The sequence below is a fragment of the Dipodomys merriami genome, unplaced genomic scaffold (assembly GCF_024711535.1).
Source record: "Dipodomys merriami isolate MVZ:Mamm:240054 unplaced genomic scaffold, mDipMer1.0.p SCAF_4, whole genome shotgun sequence".
Classification (NCBI taxonomy): Eukaryota; Metazoa; Chordata; class Mammalia; order Rodentia; family Heteromyidae; genus Dipodomys; species Dipodomys merriami.
In genome coordinates, this window is record NW_027205603.1 from 52,932,731 (window position 1) to 52,948,615 (window position 15,885).

The window sequence follows — 15,885 nt, forward strand, 5'->3', positions numbered from 1 at the left end:
CTAATTCACAAATTTCTGATTTGTTCATGTATTGTGAATAATAACTAGGCTAATATACCCTAATCTCTTTCTATCCACCAAATCATCTGATTAATATTTACTACTTCTAGTTAAAAGCTATCAAGTAATAACAGAGTGGATAAATAATGACTCAGAATTACTCACTTAGATAAAAGAACCTTCTTGTATGAACTTAAGGGGATAGATTTTCTTTGTTCAATCATTTCCTACTTTTTAAAAAAAATTAGCAATATAGAGGTTTCAAGTCAGGGCTTTGAGCTTCTGAAGCAGGCTAGTCAAAGGTAACCTTTTACCATTTGACTTATACCTCCATGAAAATCTTGAAATTATGAAACTCTTTAATAGGTTGTATTACTTATGCTAATGTAAAACGTTAGTGCAAAGTTAATGTGGAAGCTACAAATATTTATAGAATTGTGACAGTAGCATAATTACCTCATAGCTACCCTCACTTTCCTTACTATTATTTCTGGAAAAAAATTGTTCATATACTAAACTTTATTAATGGAAGATCTTTTAGTGAGATTGTAGATCATATCCAGAAAAGAGCAGATATTTGTGTGTGTGTGTGTGTGTGTGTGTGTGTGTGTATGAGAGAGAGAGAGAGAGAGAGAGAGAGAGAGAGAGAGAGAGAGAGAGAGAGAGAGAGAGAGAGAGAGAGAGTAGCTGTCCTGAGGCTTGAACTTGGGGTCTGGCTGCTGTCCCTGAGCTTCTTTGACTCAAAGCTATCACTCTACCACTTTTTTTTTTAATTGTGAAAATACCATACAGACGGATTACAATTACATGGGCAAGGTAATGAGTACATTTCTTATAAGCATTGTTGCCTCCTCCTTTGTTTCCCCTTCCCCTTCCCTACCCTCTCCCTCCTACCCCCTCTCCCCCGCACCCCCCACCCCCCCCACCCCCCCACCCCCCCCACCCCCCCACCCCCCCACCCCCCCACCCCACCCCCCCCACCCCCCGCCAAAGTTGTAAAGTTCCTTTTCAGACATAAGCTCATGTACATCTCATTGTTGCAATGGGTCCGCCTGTATCCCTACTTAAACAATTTTTTTCCCTTCCCCTCCACAAACTATACCAATTTCAAATGCAGCGAAAACAGGGGTTATACTGTGGGGGAGGGACATACAAAGCAACAAAGAAATCATATTATAAATATGTTAGAAACAATCTCAAGAAAGAAAAACCACGTGAATCCTTATCTTGGGGTTCATTTCGCCTAACATCAACTTATCTGACCGTTTCTGCTTGTCTCAGACATATACTAGTTATTGCAAATAAGGGAAACCATGGGACCTATGTTTCTTTGGGCCTGGCTTATTTCACTTAATATAATTTTTTCCAAGTCTTTCCATTTCCTAACAAATGGGGCAATGTCATTCTTTCTAAAGGAGGCATAGAATTCCATTGTGTATATAGACCACATTTTCTTGATCCATTCATCTACTGAGGGGCATCTGGATTGGTTCCATATCTTAGCTATGGTAAATAAGGCTGCAATAAACATAGTTGTGCTGGTAGCTTTAGTGTGGTCTTGTTTGTGAACATTTGGGTAAATGCCCAAAAGTGGGATTGCTGGGTCATAGGGGAGCTCTATGTGGAGTCTTTTGAGGAACCTCCATACTACTTTCCAAAGTGGTTGAACAAGTTTACACTCCCACCAACAATGCAATAAGGTTCCCTTCTGTCCACATACCCTCCAGCATCTGTTGTTACTAGAGTTCTTGATTATAGCCATTCTAACTGGGGTGCAGTGGAATCTCAGTGCTGTTTTGATTTGCATTTCTTTTATGGCTAGGGAGGTTGAGAATTTCTTCATGTGTCTATTAGCCATTCTTATTTCCTCTTCAGAGAAGTTTCTCTTTAAGTCTTTAGCCCACTTATTTATTGGGCAGTTGTTTCTTTGAGGATTTGTTGTTGGAGGATTTAATTTTTTGAGTTTCCGGTATATTTTAGATATGAGACCCTTGTCCGTTGTATGGCTAGTGAATATCTCCCAAATCGTGGGCCATTGATCTTGCTAGCTATGTCCTTTGCCATGTAGAAGCTCTGCAGTTTCGTGCAATCCCATTTGTCCAACCTTCCTTGATTTGTTGTTTCTGGGTCTCTTTTAAGAAAATTTCGGCCTGTACCAACAAGACCTAGGGTTTCTCCTATTTCATCCTGTAATGTTTTCAGAGTGTCTGCTTTTTTTTTTTTTTTTTTTTTTTTTTTTTTTTTTTTTTTTTGTCGGTCATGGGGCTTGAACTCTGGGCCTGGGTGCTGTCCCTCAGCTCTTCAGCTCAAGGCGAGCGCTCTACCACTTGAGCTACAGCGCCACTTCCGGTTTTCTGGTGGTTTATTGGAGATAGGAGTCTCACGGTCTCTCCTGCCCGGGCTGGCTTTGAACCGCGATCCTCAGATCTCAGCCTCCTGAGTAGCTAGGATTACAGGCGTGAGCCACCAGCGCCCGGCCAGAGTGTCTGCTTTGACTCCAAGGTCTTTGATCCATTTGGAGTTGATTCTCGGGCAGGGTGATGTATAACAATTTAGCTTTAGTTTTCTACAAGTGATTAACCATCACTCTACCACTTTAAGCCACAGGGCCACTACCAGCTTTTTTCTGAGTAGTTAATTGGAGATAAGAGTCTCACAGACTTTCCTGCCCTGGCTGGCTTCAAACCTCAATTTTCAGATCTCAGCCTCCTGAGTTGCTAGAAATGCAGTCATGAACTACCAATATCCAGCCACATCAATTTTTTATATTTCCACATTTCTTAGAATTTTCAAATGTCTTTCAGTGATTTTGCTTTAAACAACTAAAAGGAGGGGATATATCTCCTATATCATCATAGGCTATTGTGCCAACAGGAAAAGTCCATATGCCACCCAGAAACTATGCTCTAAGTCTGCAATTTAGAGATATAATTTGCCACATGCTAATGCTTATGAAACTATTTCTGTAGTCACAACAATTCAGTTTAAGTATTTTATAAACAGGAACTTTTTCTAACCTGCACATGCAAAAAGATTTTTTATTGTATCTTTTCCTTGCAACATTCAAGTCTATAAAAGGAAAATCACTATTCCATCTATTGCAGGGCATTATTTATGTTTTAGGGGAATACAAAATTTCAGAGGATTGGTTGTGGAATTTAAGACCTTTCACTTGAGGGCCAGTCTGCCAAAGTCACATCGATAATGATTGAAAGTTGCTCATCTCTGCAGGCAGTTCAGTAGCCTACATGAAATCACTTAGTGGTCTAAATTTAACTCCTGAGGGAACTGTCATGATTGACAGTTTGAACAAAGAGGACAAGACTGGAATGGACCTGTTAACTAAGAGTGAGTGAATTTCTCCTATGGGCATCACAACGTTTACCTCCTGAAATTTAGCTTTTAGTGTCCTGCGAGTTTAAAAATGGAGAAAGATGTTTTATTCAGTGAATGAATATGGATAGTACAGCCAAGTTTTATTCCCACATTTAGACAAGAATAATCCCTTTACTACTCCTCTATTGCTGGCATCATGTAATACATCCATTAGAAGTGAATATATGATATTGACCACAGGGTAAGGAAAGGAAGCCATACTAAACAAGAAAATGCAGGCGATGTTTTCTTCTTCATTCTCCATTCTTGCTTTATTGAATGGTATTAATATGAACTATGACATACCACTTATTTTTAGATAACTCAGAAGAAGGAAATACAAAGTTATAGTGTTTAATTATTTAGTTCAGATCAATTATTTGAGTCTCTGGACTGGAGAAATTTTTCACCTAGGAAAAATTATAAAAACAACTAAGTCTTTTCAAGATTATTTTATCAACCATTCTAAATATAAATCATAAACTAAATCTTTGAAGCATATAGCTATTCTTTCAAAATAATGTGACTAGTTGTGGTGGCAAGTGGTACTATAGACATCTTACAGATTGTAAAAATTGCAACTTGGAATACTCTTCCAGAAAATCTCCAGATCCCAGAGGAAATAAAAGGAAAAGGAATAAACTATTGTACAGATGAATATTTAGAATATATATTCTGTGCTTACTATGTATAAAGTAAGTGCTATAAAATTGCTTTTTGAGATAGCTTCAATAATTTAGAGACAGTCCTTTAAAAATTGAAAATCTACTTCATGGAACCTTTTAAAGCAATGACCACAAAAGATATTCTTTTAATGCACAAAAAATAAAAAGAAATGCATATTAGTTTTTCTAACTGCTTACCCACAGCCCAGTAAGGGCTGCTTTGAATAGCTTATATTTCCTTCAGATTTTGTTGACTGTTCACAAACTAAGGTAATAATACTTCTACATTTATGGCTCTCTAACAAATATTGGTTCAAATAGCAGTCAGTGCCCTAAGTGTCTATTCTTCATGCATTATTTGTAGATATGGTGCCAAACACATCTTCATTATTCCAGAGGAAGCTTGCTTTTAAATTATTTCTTTGCTTTGGACTCATATAAAATGTGTATGGGCCCTAGTCTGCTGCTCCCAATCCTTTACACATACCTCAGCCTTTTATCTACTTCCGTCTCTGTCTCTCTCTATCTCTCTCCATTTCTCTCTCTGTGTCTCTCTGTCTCTTTATCTCTCTGTCTCCCTGTCTTGCTCTCTCACCCTGGAAATAGTCTATCTATATTGAAAAGGAAACTCTCTCACTAGGAATGTAATCAGAACAGAGGTCACTTTGATCTTGACTTGCTAAGTCTCAAACTATGAGATAAAAATTTCTATGTTAAAAACTCAGTAATAGTACTTTGTTTACTTTAGATAGTTCTGATGAATTTATATTAACAAAGAAATGAGTCATGTAGATTATTTACTACATGGTTGGGAATTTTGGCATAGTCCAGCCAATGTTATTTCAAATTGGTTACAATTTCCATATTGATGAGTTTAAACCACTTGTGGATTAAAGTAAATATTTTTCACTGACCATAATTTCTGCCAATGATTGCAACACTTCATAGTCATTTTAGTTTAACAATGATTTTTTTAATCAGATTAAACACAGTTCAGTAATATTTCTAATTTTTAAGTGAGTTTCAAATGCTGCTGTATGAGGTATACAGATATACATTGATTTCCAATTTAATAGTTAACCAAAACCAATAAACAAAAGCCATTAACTTTTTGCCATTAGATAATGCATTATCTGTTAACAAAGAGGCATTGTATTCATGAACTTCATTGTTCATTAATACAAATGTAACACCTTTGTACAAATATTTAAAAATATTTTTAAAATAGTACATTATCTATACTTCCATAGCTGATTTTTAACTTAAACAAGATAAATTTATTTCTCATAGTTATAGAGGCTGGGAAGTCCGCGGCCACCATGTTTGCTTATGCAGGTTCTTGTGAAGGAACCCTTTTCCTGACTTGTTCATTGACAATCATTTTTTTATGTGTTCTTTCTTAGAAGAGTTAGAGTAGAAAGACAACAGAAATAAAGAGAGAAATAAAAAGAGAGAGAGAAAGAGAGAAATAGATACAACACGGAGGTAGACTTAGAGACAGGGAAAGCCAGAAAGAGAAAGACAAAGAATTCTCTGAGAATTTTGGTAGTTTTTGTTGATGACATTTTTGTTTTTCATCCAACTATTAATTTCCATCCCCAGTGAAAATATTCATTTTAGTACTCAATGGTTTTATTCAAATCTAGTTCCGATTAAGATATTTTAGCTAATATTTTTGTGCTAAAATTCTAATGCTATTCTCTAACTTTATTATGTTGCTCTAAATTTATTAAATTTTGATGAGCACTTATTGCCAATTGTCTATCTTTAGAAATGTTTATGTTTTATTCATCAGGATTTCAAACAGCTTTTCTTCCTAAAATCTTTTATATGTGAAATTTATCATGTCATCCTTATTTTCAGATCTTTATAAAAAATCATTTTGTATTATTTTACATACAAATAATAGATAAGAAAGATCAATGGAAACAGATTTGTTAGCTTTCTAGTATATTTCTATAATTCTATACTTAGAGTTTGAGAACAATAGATTTAAATAGAAGGAAGAATGCAATGTGAATATAATCAGTTTGTTGTTTTTAAGTGCACGAATAATGAATTTCTTTGTTGAATAACAACTTTTTTGTGCAAGTACTTAAAATTAATTTAAAAAATTAAAAAGAATTGTTTACCATTGCAGTGCATTTCCTAAACAAACAAAAAGATTATGAATTGGAAAATTAACTTTTTCTTTGAGTACTGTTATTATTAAAGTAACTTAATTGAAATGTTAAACCAAGTATTGAAATAATATTTATGAGTAGTATTTTAATTTGCTGTTTAACAAATGATTGAATTTTGAATAATCAATGAATACACACTATGAAAATACCACCATATTGAAAATATAATCTGCCAAATTAACAAAATATAGATTGAACAAATGAAGTCAAAGTAATTTTTCTGATATATTCAAGAGAATAATGGTTTTGATTCTGGGAAACTCCAAACAATTCATTTTTCATTGATTACCAGAAAATTATTATTTCTTCCTACCTCAGCTTCTTTGCAAGGGGAAGGGGGTAGGAGTGTGTACTGAATACTGGACTCAAGGCATGCTCTTGTAAGGCAAGTGATCTACCAGTTGAACTACACCCCCAATTCCCAGTACTTTATTTTCAGTTGATCTTTCAGGTACAGTCTCATACTTTAGCAAGTAAGCCTTGGATCTCATGTTCTGGAAATAGCAACGTGCACAATTAAGCCCAGCCCTACCTGTTAATTCTGTGTGTGTGTGTGAGAGAGAGAGAGAGAGAGAGAGAAATAGAGAGAGAGAGAGAGAGAGAGAGAGAGAGAGAGAGAGAGAGAGAGAGAGAGAGAGAGAGAGAGAGTCCTGGGGCTTTAACTCTGAGCCTGGGCCCTGTCCCTGAGCCTCTTTTTTGCTCAAGGCTAGCACTCTACTATTTTAGCTACAGTTCTACTTGGGGATTTTTCTGAGTAATTTATTGGAGCAAAGAGTCTTTTTTGTCTTTCTTTTATTGTGAAACTACTGTACAGAGGGGTTACAATTACATGGGCAAGATAATGAGTACATTTCTTTTGTGTGTGTGTAAGTACATTTCTTATCAAGCATTGTAACCTCCTCCTTTGTTTCCCCTTCCCATCCCTTCGAGTCTTAAGCAGGGCTGGGAAGGTGGCTCAATGATGGAGTGCTTGCCTTGCATAATGAGGCCCTCGGTTCAATTCCTTATTGCCACATAAGCAGATAAAGTCAGGAGTGGTACTGTGGTTCAAGTGGTAGAGCGCTAGCCTTGAGCTGATGAGCTGAAGGACGGTGCCCAGGCCCAGCATTCAGGCCCCACTACCAAACCAAAAAAAAAAGAGTCTTAAACATTTTCCTGACTGAGCTGGCTTTGAACCATGGTCCTCAGATTTCAGTTTACTGAGTATCTAGGATTATAGGTGTGAGCTACAGATGCCCAGCTAGAGTGTCATTTTTAAGTTCATGTACATGTGCAACGCTTCTTGCTCTTAAATTACTCACTCTGCCATTTTCCCTATGTCCCCATCTACCTTCCCAAACTAGTCTCACCAAGTTTTCTTTGTTCACACATGTATATTAAATATCTTCACTATATTTACTTTCCTTTCCACTCCCTCAGTTGTCTGCTGTTCCCTACCCACTGGGGTCTAAACGCCAAACAAGTTATGTCAACCCGGGAACTTATTTTACCATTAAGACCAGAGCATCTATTTCTTAGTTTATCATTCTTAGTTTATCATAAGTGTAGGCTTAAGAGAAGAGCTAGCAAGTATTGAAACTGCTTTGAACATGCTAAGTTAGACACTTTCTAATTCTACTCCTGAAAGTGGTAAAAAGTTCAAAATTTTTGGAGAGTAGTTAGGTAATGATAACTGATACTGTCCATCCTATAAATTTGGGAAATTCATTCTTACTAATTTTGCTAGAGGTCTTCTCAGATAATTTATTATCTAAAGAAATTTGAAATTAGGTAAATACCTGTCAGGTTTAGTTTTTAAAAAGTGCAATTAGATAGATAGATAGATAGATAGATAGATAGATAGATAGATAGATAGATAGATAGATAGATGATAGATAGATGTATATATATATACATATGTATATTATATGCATATATACAAATTTTAAGTTGTGTCTAATAAGTTTCTTTAATAATATATGAATGTTTACATTATTAATAATGATATTAATATGGAAATTCTGACCATTGTAGCTTGGTAGCTAGAATTATAGTTTTTTCTAAATATTATAAATTATACACAAATTAAGCTTCCATATGTCTTGAAGCTAGAATAACATTTTATTTTCCTTGACATGTGTACATTACAGCCAGGTGCTAGTGGCTACTCCTATAATCCTAGCCACTCAGGAGTCTGAGTAACATGGTCCAAAGCCAGCCCATGCAGTAAAGCTAGCAAGACTCTTCAATTAATTCCCAAAAAAAAAAAAAAGCCAGATGTGGAGTTATGGCTAACGTAGTAGAGTGCTAGCCTTGAGCACAAAAACTCAGGGATAGTACTCAGGCTCAGAGTTCAAGCCCAAGAATAGACACATACACACACACAAAGTATTTATTACTTTTAAATTTTACAAGTGCTACAAATCTTTAGTTTTTAAAAAAAAAACCTAAACAGAAGTATACATTACTTTTCAAATTTACAGGTTCTACAAATCTTTAGTTTAAAAAACTAAACAGTTGATTTGTTTCAGGAAGCCTTTTGAGGTATAATATTGGAATCATTATAATTTTAATATTTATTTCAGGAATAGCAACCGTATCATCAAATATGGTTTGGTGGTTTCTTCATTTCAAAATGGACACAAAATATTTTACAAAAGAATATTACAATTTTTTTCTTTAGTTTGTGGTCTTTTCTTTAATTTTTGGTTTATTTTTCCATGAAAATATGCTTCCATTACTTTATTTCAATTGTCTTCCCCATTTTCTAAGTCTGAGTATAAGGAATTAATGTTAACATGTTTAATGAAAAATTGTACTATGTGTAAATGTAGATGAGTTTACAAATATTTTCAAAATAACTGTGCTCTTATGTATGTTGAGAAATTAATTATGTCTGTTGAATTCTTATATTTTAATGATTTATTCAAATTTACCAGATTAAGAATTTTTGTGATTTTCTCAATTAAATATGATCTTTTTCTCTCTCCTTCATCTCTGTCTTTTGTGCTTTTCCTCTTTCTCAGAAATTACAACCTCAGTTTATATATCTTGCCACTTTTTGTTTTATATTACATTATGATATTTATCTGAGGATAGTTCTAGATTCCACCATATAAAACTTTAGAGTACAATTTGTTCTTATCATTTTATGTATGCCTTCCATTTTAGTTCTTGATTATCTTGTGTATTACTATTGTTGTATGACTCTCTTGAATTGCTATTGTTCATTCTTTATTCAGTAAGTGTCTGGGGGACTCTAAAACATAGATTGGAAATTCAGAACCAGTAAGTCTGGGGATATGAAGAATTACAGTTTGTTATTTTTATCTACTCCAACAAAAACATTTTCTCTACAGCATGCGTTATTCCTAACTTTGATTGATAATTAATGCCTCCAGGATTCAAGGAGAGAACTCTAATTCAGATCCAAATGGCAAAGGTTGAACTAATTCTTTGCAATTTTTTATGATTTTATAGAGCATTCAATCTCTTCATGTGATATTTCTAGAATGAAAAGCATCAATTTCCTAAATTAATTCTCACACAGAAACAACTTAAAGTTTTTGCTATTTTTTTCTTTTTTATTAATAAGTTTTTATTATGAAAATACTGTACAGAGGGATTACAGTTTGAGCAAGGTAATGAGTACATTTCTTATCAAGCATTGTTGCCTCCTCCTTTGTTTTGCTATTGTTTTTGTAGAATATAGCTAACACTATGAAAATTCTAAATTTGCAAGAAAAAAATCATCTTCATTCTCTAGGTATGAATTATAAATAAAAGATCATATAACTTTTAATTTACTACAAATTTAAAGGCTAAGGACTCATTCAACTTTATTGGGTAGAGCAACAAAGTTATGGAGGTTAATTTCCTCAAATTACACATGCTACATTTCAAGAAGCCATGTTCTATTTTTGAGTTATACAAATAGCGAATATTTCTTACACTATAGAAAATTCTATGAGGTAACAGCTTAGCATCATAATTTTCATTTTACAGGGCCTTTTATAAACACACCTTAGTTCCATGTTAACTTCCAAATTACAAAATATTTTTAATTACAACAATCATTTCCTCCTTTCCCTTTTTGTTTTGTTGTCACATTTCTTTGCCTGTGATGTCCTTGTTTTTTTCCCCCATTAGAATATAGGTATTTTCCCAGAGACTAACAGTACTCAGATTTTTCTCTTTCTCACTGATTTTCACTAATATGATTACAATGAATCCCTAATGGATTTCTATGTGTTTATTCTCCTTATAATTCACTAAGTTATATATATATATATATATATATATATACATATATATATATGTCTGAGAGAGATAAACATATATACTCATATATAAATATATGTATTATATAATGGCTTAATGCTATCCACTGAGCTGTCTGAGGTTCTATTAAGATTTTTGTCTTGGTGCTTTCTCTCTATAATACATTTTAGGCACTCACTATGCAACTTTGGATACACATATTGTTTTCTACAGTCATATCACCTGTAATGGCCATCAAGTGAATTTCATTTAAAATTGGAAGCATGACAGTTTTTATCTTCAAAAGTTCCATTTGATTCATTCTTACATCTTTTATTTCTCTCTTGTTCATAGGTCAGATTTATTAAAATTTGTAATGTCTATTGGAGATTTTGATGCTGAGGTGGTATAGTTCACATTGCTGGGCTCTCATTTTTGAAAGAAGCATGGTTTTCTCTCATAGGCATTTAGATTGTTTTAAGGTGATCGTCTTACTTTTATATTTGCTAGGGTAGCCCTAGAGTATCTTTAACTCTATCCCCATTACCAGGTCCAATTCCTTTAGTGTCCAATAATGTTCCCAGGAGTCAGATTGAATCCCTCTCTGTTTTTGGAAATGACCTGAATGATACAGCCTTTTGTGAGTCTTTGAACTTATTAGTTCACAATTTTCCAGTAGCTTCATAGCCAGGCATCTGTCATTTTATCTTTGGGCAGGTTTGTCTTATGGATCAGCATAAATTCAATGAATTTGTGTATATATTTCTCTGTAAAGCTCTCTGTCTCAAGAAAACTGTATGATAAAATCCCAACTTCTCTGGGAATCACTGTCCCTGCTTGCAACCTGTCCTCACTGAGCCATTCTCTACCGTTGTGTGACCAGAAATCTGCTCTCCAAGCAGAAAGCCAGAACTATCCACGGCCTTGCATTCTTTCTGTTCACATATTATGGCTCTACACTGTTTGTGCTTTAATATCTGAAAAAAAGTTGCCTCCTCTGCATTCACCTGGTAATGAAGCTATGTATATTGCAAAGTTGAATTTAGTTCCTGTTGTTCCATCGTAGCACCAAGTGGAAGTCCTTCCTCCACTGGCTGAATATTCATGTAATAGAGGCACATATGCTAAGTAGTACACTAGTAATCAAGTAATAGAACATTTGTAATCAAGTCAAAGCTTGATTTTAAGGAATGTTGTAATGATAATATACAACCACAACAGTACTCTTTCATTTTCCTAAATACTGATAGAGTTTGGCAAATCAATCTATGTGGGTAGATACTAGATACATGTAGACTTTTAGGGAGCTGAATATTTGCTACTAATTAATTAACATCACATGTTGGCAGATTGAAGTTAGTAATTAGAGTTATCCACATGCGGTTAAAGGATGATGTCAGAGGTCTACTACTGGTATTTAAAAGGATAACTCAGATTAGAAATGTCCTTCAAATTAAATGGGCTTTAAGACCACTGGCAATTATAGACAACTGAACCAGATAAGCCATGGGTCTGACCTATTCTATTGATTTTTGTTTGCATTTTAACCAGTATATCTCTGTCTAGAAAAGAAAATGTCAGACATAAGAACTGTTTATCTTTGAAAATATCAAAGGTATGGTATTTCCAAAAATATTTATCACAAGACAGAATAAAAGAAATTAATGATTTCTATGGATTGTATTTCTTATACTGGCCTGTACTTGTAAATGAAGGAGTCTACATAATATTACATAAAGAAACAAAGATTTTTTCATACCTAAGCCTTCTTTTATTTCTTACATTTTTATTCATTTGTCTTAAGATATACAACAGCTCAAACTGAAATATTTTTCATCTATAATCCTAACCTGGATAATTTTACAAAGGAATCATTTAAATGTAGCTAAATTGAAACATTGCAAGGCAGCATGTCACTGTTTCTAATTTCCACATAAACGGCTTAATGTTTTGTTTATTAAATCAAGTTTCATTATAAGGACATTTATCCAATGCTGAGGATCATTTGAAACAAAGCTTTAATAACCTTCGATGTAATAATGAACAACATTATTCGAAACATTTCTATGTTACCTGGCTTCTCTTGATTTCAAAAGTACCTTGTTTAAATGCATAACATGTGTAATTTTAAGCATATCCAATTTACATGCCTTTAAGACTTCTACCACCTTAATGCTTAATTTAGAAATGTCATTTAAAGTGATTCTTAAAAATCAGATGCACTTGTTACTTTTATAGCCATAATAATTTTAAAGACAGTCTTCATATAAATATGTAATTGACAAAGTATATCAATTAGCCTATGTTCAACAATGATCATCAATGTCAGAAAATGTAAACTTAGAAATTTTAGTTTTACTATAAATAATTCTTTAAATTCATAGGTATTGCAGAAGATAATTCCTGGAAAAATAAAGACAATAAATATTGCTAAATAAATTTTAGGACCTTCAGACTAAATCTGTAAATGCTAGAGCATTGAGAAATAAAGTTTTACTAAGTTCAATTATGTACAAGTAAGCATTTTCTCAAGTTTAAGAAATGTCTTTTAAAAGTATTATAGGTCCTTATGCAGCAAAGGAGCTTTTAAGTTAAGGGATCAAATTTCAGCAGCTACCCAGACTGTTAATTTGCTGATCATTGTACAGTGGTTACACAACTTTTTCTCCCTTTATGTGTTTGTTTTAAATTGACAACTCCAGTTAAATGGCATGTACAGATTTCTTTTAAAATCTCTCATTTGCAAACTTGTAAAATCCTCATGTTAAATTTTCTAATTGAACTTCCAATGTTAATGCCTTATTTCTTCTCTAACACAGCCTTTGATGAAATCAATTCTGCTGTGGTTCTCATGCTAAAACTAATATATATTCCTATTATACAAAAGCAGAAATTTCATGTTGATTTTTTTCATTTTTAGAGTGATGTTGTTTATTCCTCAAATTATGTTTTGGAACCCAGGTATATTTAAAAGTAAAATGGACAAGAGGGTAACCAATTCAACAGTGATATTCACAAGACAATATGTTGAAAATAATCTGCACAATTTGAGAGGGGGTTGAGGGAGGAGAGAAAGTGGGAGAAAAAAATGAGGGAAAGGTAACAAGTTCTACAAGAAATGTATTTAGTGTACTTATTATCTTACTTATGTAACTGTAATCCCTCTGTACATCACGTTGACAATAAAAAACAACTACAAAATGTTTAGTCATCATACAGGACTGATATTGCATAAATGAGCAATTTATTTAAAATAACATTATGTAATTTTTGACTTTTTTCTACTGCTCTTAGTCATGCAATGTGTACCTTTTATATTTCTAATTTTTTCTTTTCAAGAAAATCAGAAAAACTTAGGGGTTGAGGTTTTCCTGAGCACAATATTGAAAGCCTATTAAAAAGCCAGTGACATCTATTGAATGTAATTATTTACTTTCTGATTCGTTGTGTTTCTTTGTTTGTTTGCTTAAGGATTAAAACAAGCTGAGCCAACCATGACTGGCAAAACACAGACCAGCAACGTCACCAATAAGAACGATCCCAAGTCTATCAACTCCCGCGTTTTCATTGGCAATCTGAATACGGCTATTGTTAAGAAAGTTGATATCGAAGCCATTTTTTCTAAGTATGGAAAGATAGTGGGATGCTCGGTTCATAAAGGTTATGCGTTTGTACAGTACATGAGTGAGCGACATGCAAGAGCCGCAGTGGCTGGAGAAAATGCCAGGATCATTGCAGGCCAACCACTTGGTAAGTAAACCACATTGTGAAAGATTCTCATATCTGACTATGGTTTCATTATTTTCGAAGCCCATAAGCACCATTTCTGTTACTTCCTTAATCATTAATAGTCTTTAATAGTTATAGTTCGTGTTGCTTTTTTGTTCAGATATTGCTTTATAGCTAGGTACAATACTTTTCTGCAGATGTGTAGATGAGATCAAAGATGTTTTGTAGTACCACTGCTAATCCTAGAAGAGTCATGCAAATGATAAAATTCTATCATAGTTAACTTGATACATCATGTATCTTCCACAAAACTGTGTGCTAACCAAAAAAGACTTTGCTTGCTGTTTTCTCTGAGAGACAATATCATTTGCTTTAGTTTGAGTAGGTAAGGGGAAAGAGTAAAGAAGAAATAAATTTTCTAGAACTGGAAAGGGGTTTAACTCACTTTCTCAGCTAGAAGTCTTGTACACCTTAACAATTCAATCATGCATAATTATCATATTGGCGCCTAATGTCTAAGGAGTAATACATTCTTTTCAAAGATAAGATAAAGCTATAATATGTAAACATGAGAGAAAATATTTTATAATTTAATATAAAGTTAAACCTTAAAAATTAAATTACCTTTAGCTATTTTCTCAAATGGTAAAATTATCATCAGTGTATCAATGATTTATAATTCTTATCTGATATCCTGTCCAGATTCACACTCCAAAATGATTGCACAATTTTCTTTTGACTATCAGATCTTAGAACAAAACTCTTGACTTTCCTGTTTGACTACTAAGACTCCCTCATACAAGGTGTGGAACCTAAATTTGCCTAATATTTCAAAACTTCCCCTTACATTCTACACACATTTCCATCATGGACTCTTCTTGTCACTATATTCCAGTATTTCCAACCACCTTTGCAATCTGCACTACAAGCCAGCTCCTACAGTTCTCCAGTGGACAACGGGAAGTTCTTCCAGCTACTGTCTTCCTACTCTTGCCAGTGACCTTTCAAAAGCACCAATTAGATTATGTCACTAAGCTGCTTTAACACTCCTCAGGCCTCTATCATACAGAGTAACATCAATACCTTTCACACCATTCCGAAAATACCTCACAGTGCCCTGTACTGTCACCTCTTCAATCCCATACCCATGTTCTCTCTGCCTTCCCACTGTTGCAGTAATGATGGCTACCTTGACATAACTCAGTCTTCACCAGATTGTTCCTACTTCAAAGGCATTGGCTTGCTATTCATTTTGCTAATTATTTGTTCATTATTTCATTGTGTGCTATGCTCACAGTCTATCAGTAGATATATGGAAGAAACGTTTTAATGTATGATGTTATCTTTCTCATATTCACAAACATGAAGTCAAAAGAGCATCTAAAGGAAATACAATAAATAAAAGTGTAAAGAAGTTGAGTTGTAAGTGGTGGAGCACTACTATAATCTTAGCTACTCAGGAGAAAGATATCGGAAGAATCCTTGTTTGAGACCAGAAATACAAAAAGGTAACAAGATCTCAACACAACAGAATATTCAGGTGTGGTGATGCCTATAATGCTGGCTATGTATGAAATGAGTCATGTGAATTATAGCTCGGGGCTCACCCTAAGGAAAAAGCAAACAAAACATATGAAAAAAATATGAAACCTTTTCTGAAAGTAACTAAGGCATAAAAGACCTAGGACTATGGC

The 15,885-nt window shown here is 33.9% G+C and overlaps 1 protein-coding gene across 5 annotated transcripts in view; it reads left to right on the top strand.

Annotated features, from left to right (window-relative positions):
- Positions 1–15,885, top strand: part of Ralyl (RALY RNA binding protein like) — a 698,968-nt gene that overhangs the window by 311,418 nt on the left and 371,665 nt on the right. For all 5 annotated transcript variants that reach the window (XM_069990998.1, XM_069990997.1, XM_069990996.1 and 2 more), the window contains one exon: positions 13,934–14,212. In XM_069990998.1, coding sequence (XP_069847099.1) covers positions 13,957–14,212 — 256 coding nt within the window. In that variant the 5' untranslated portion in view covers positions 13,934–13,956. The remainder of the gene's footprint in view (positions 1–13,933; positions 14,213–15,885) is intronic.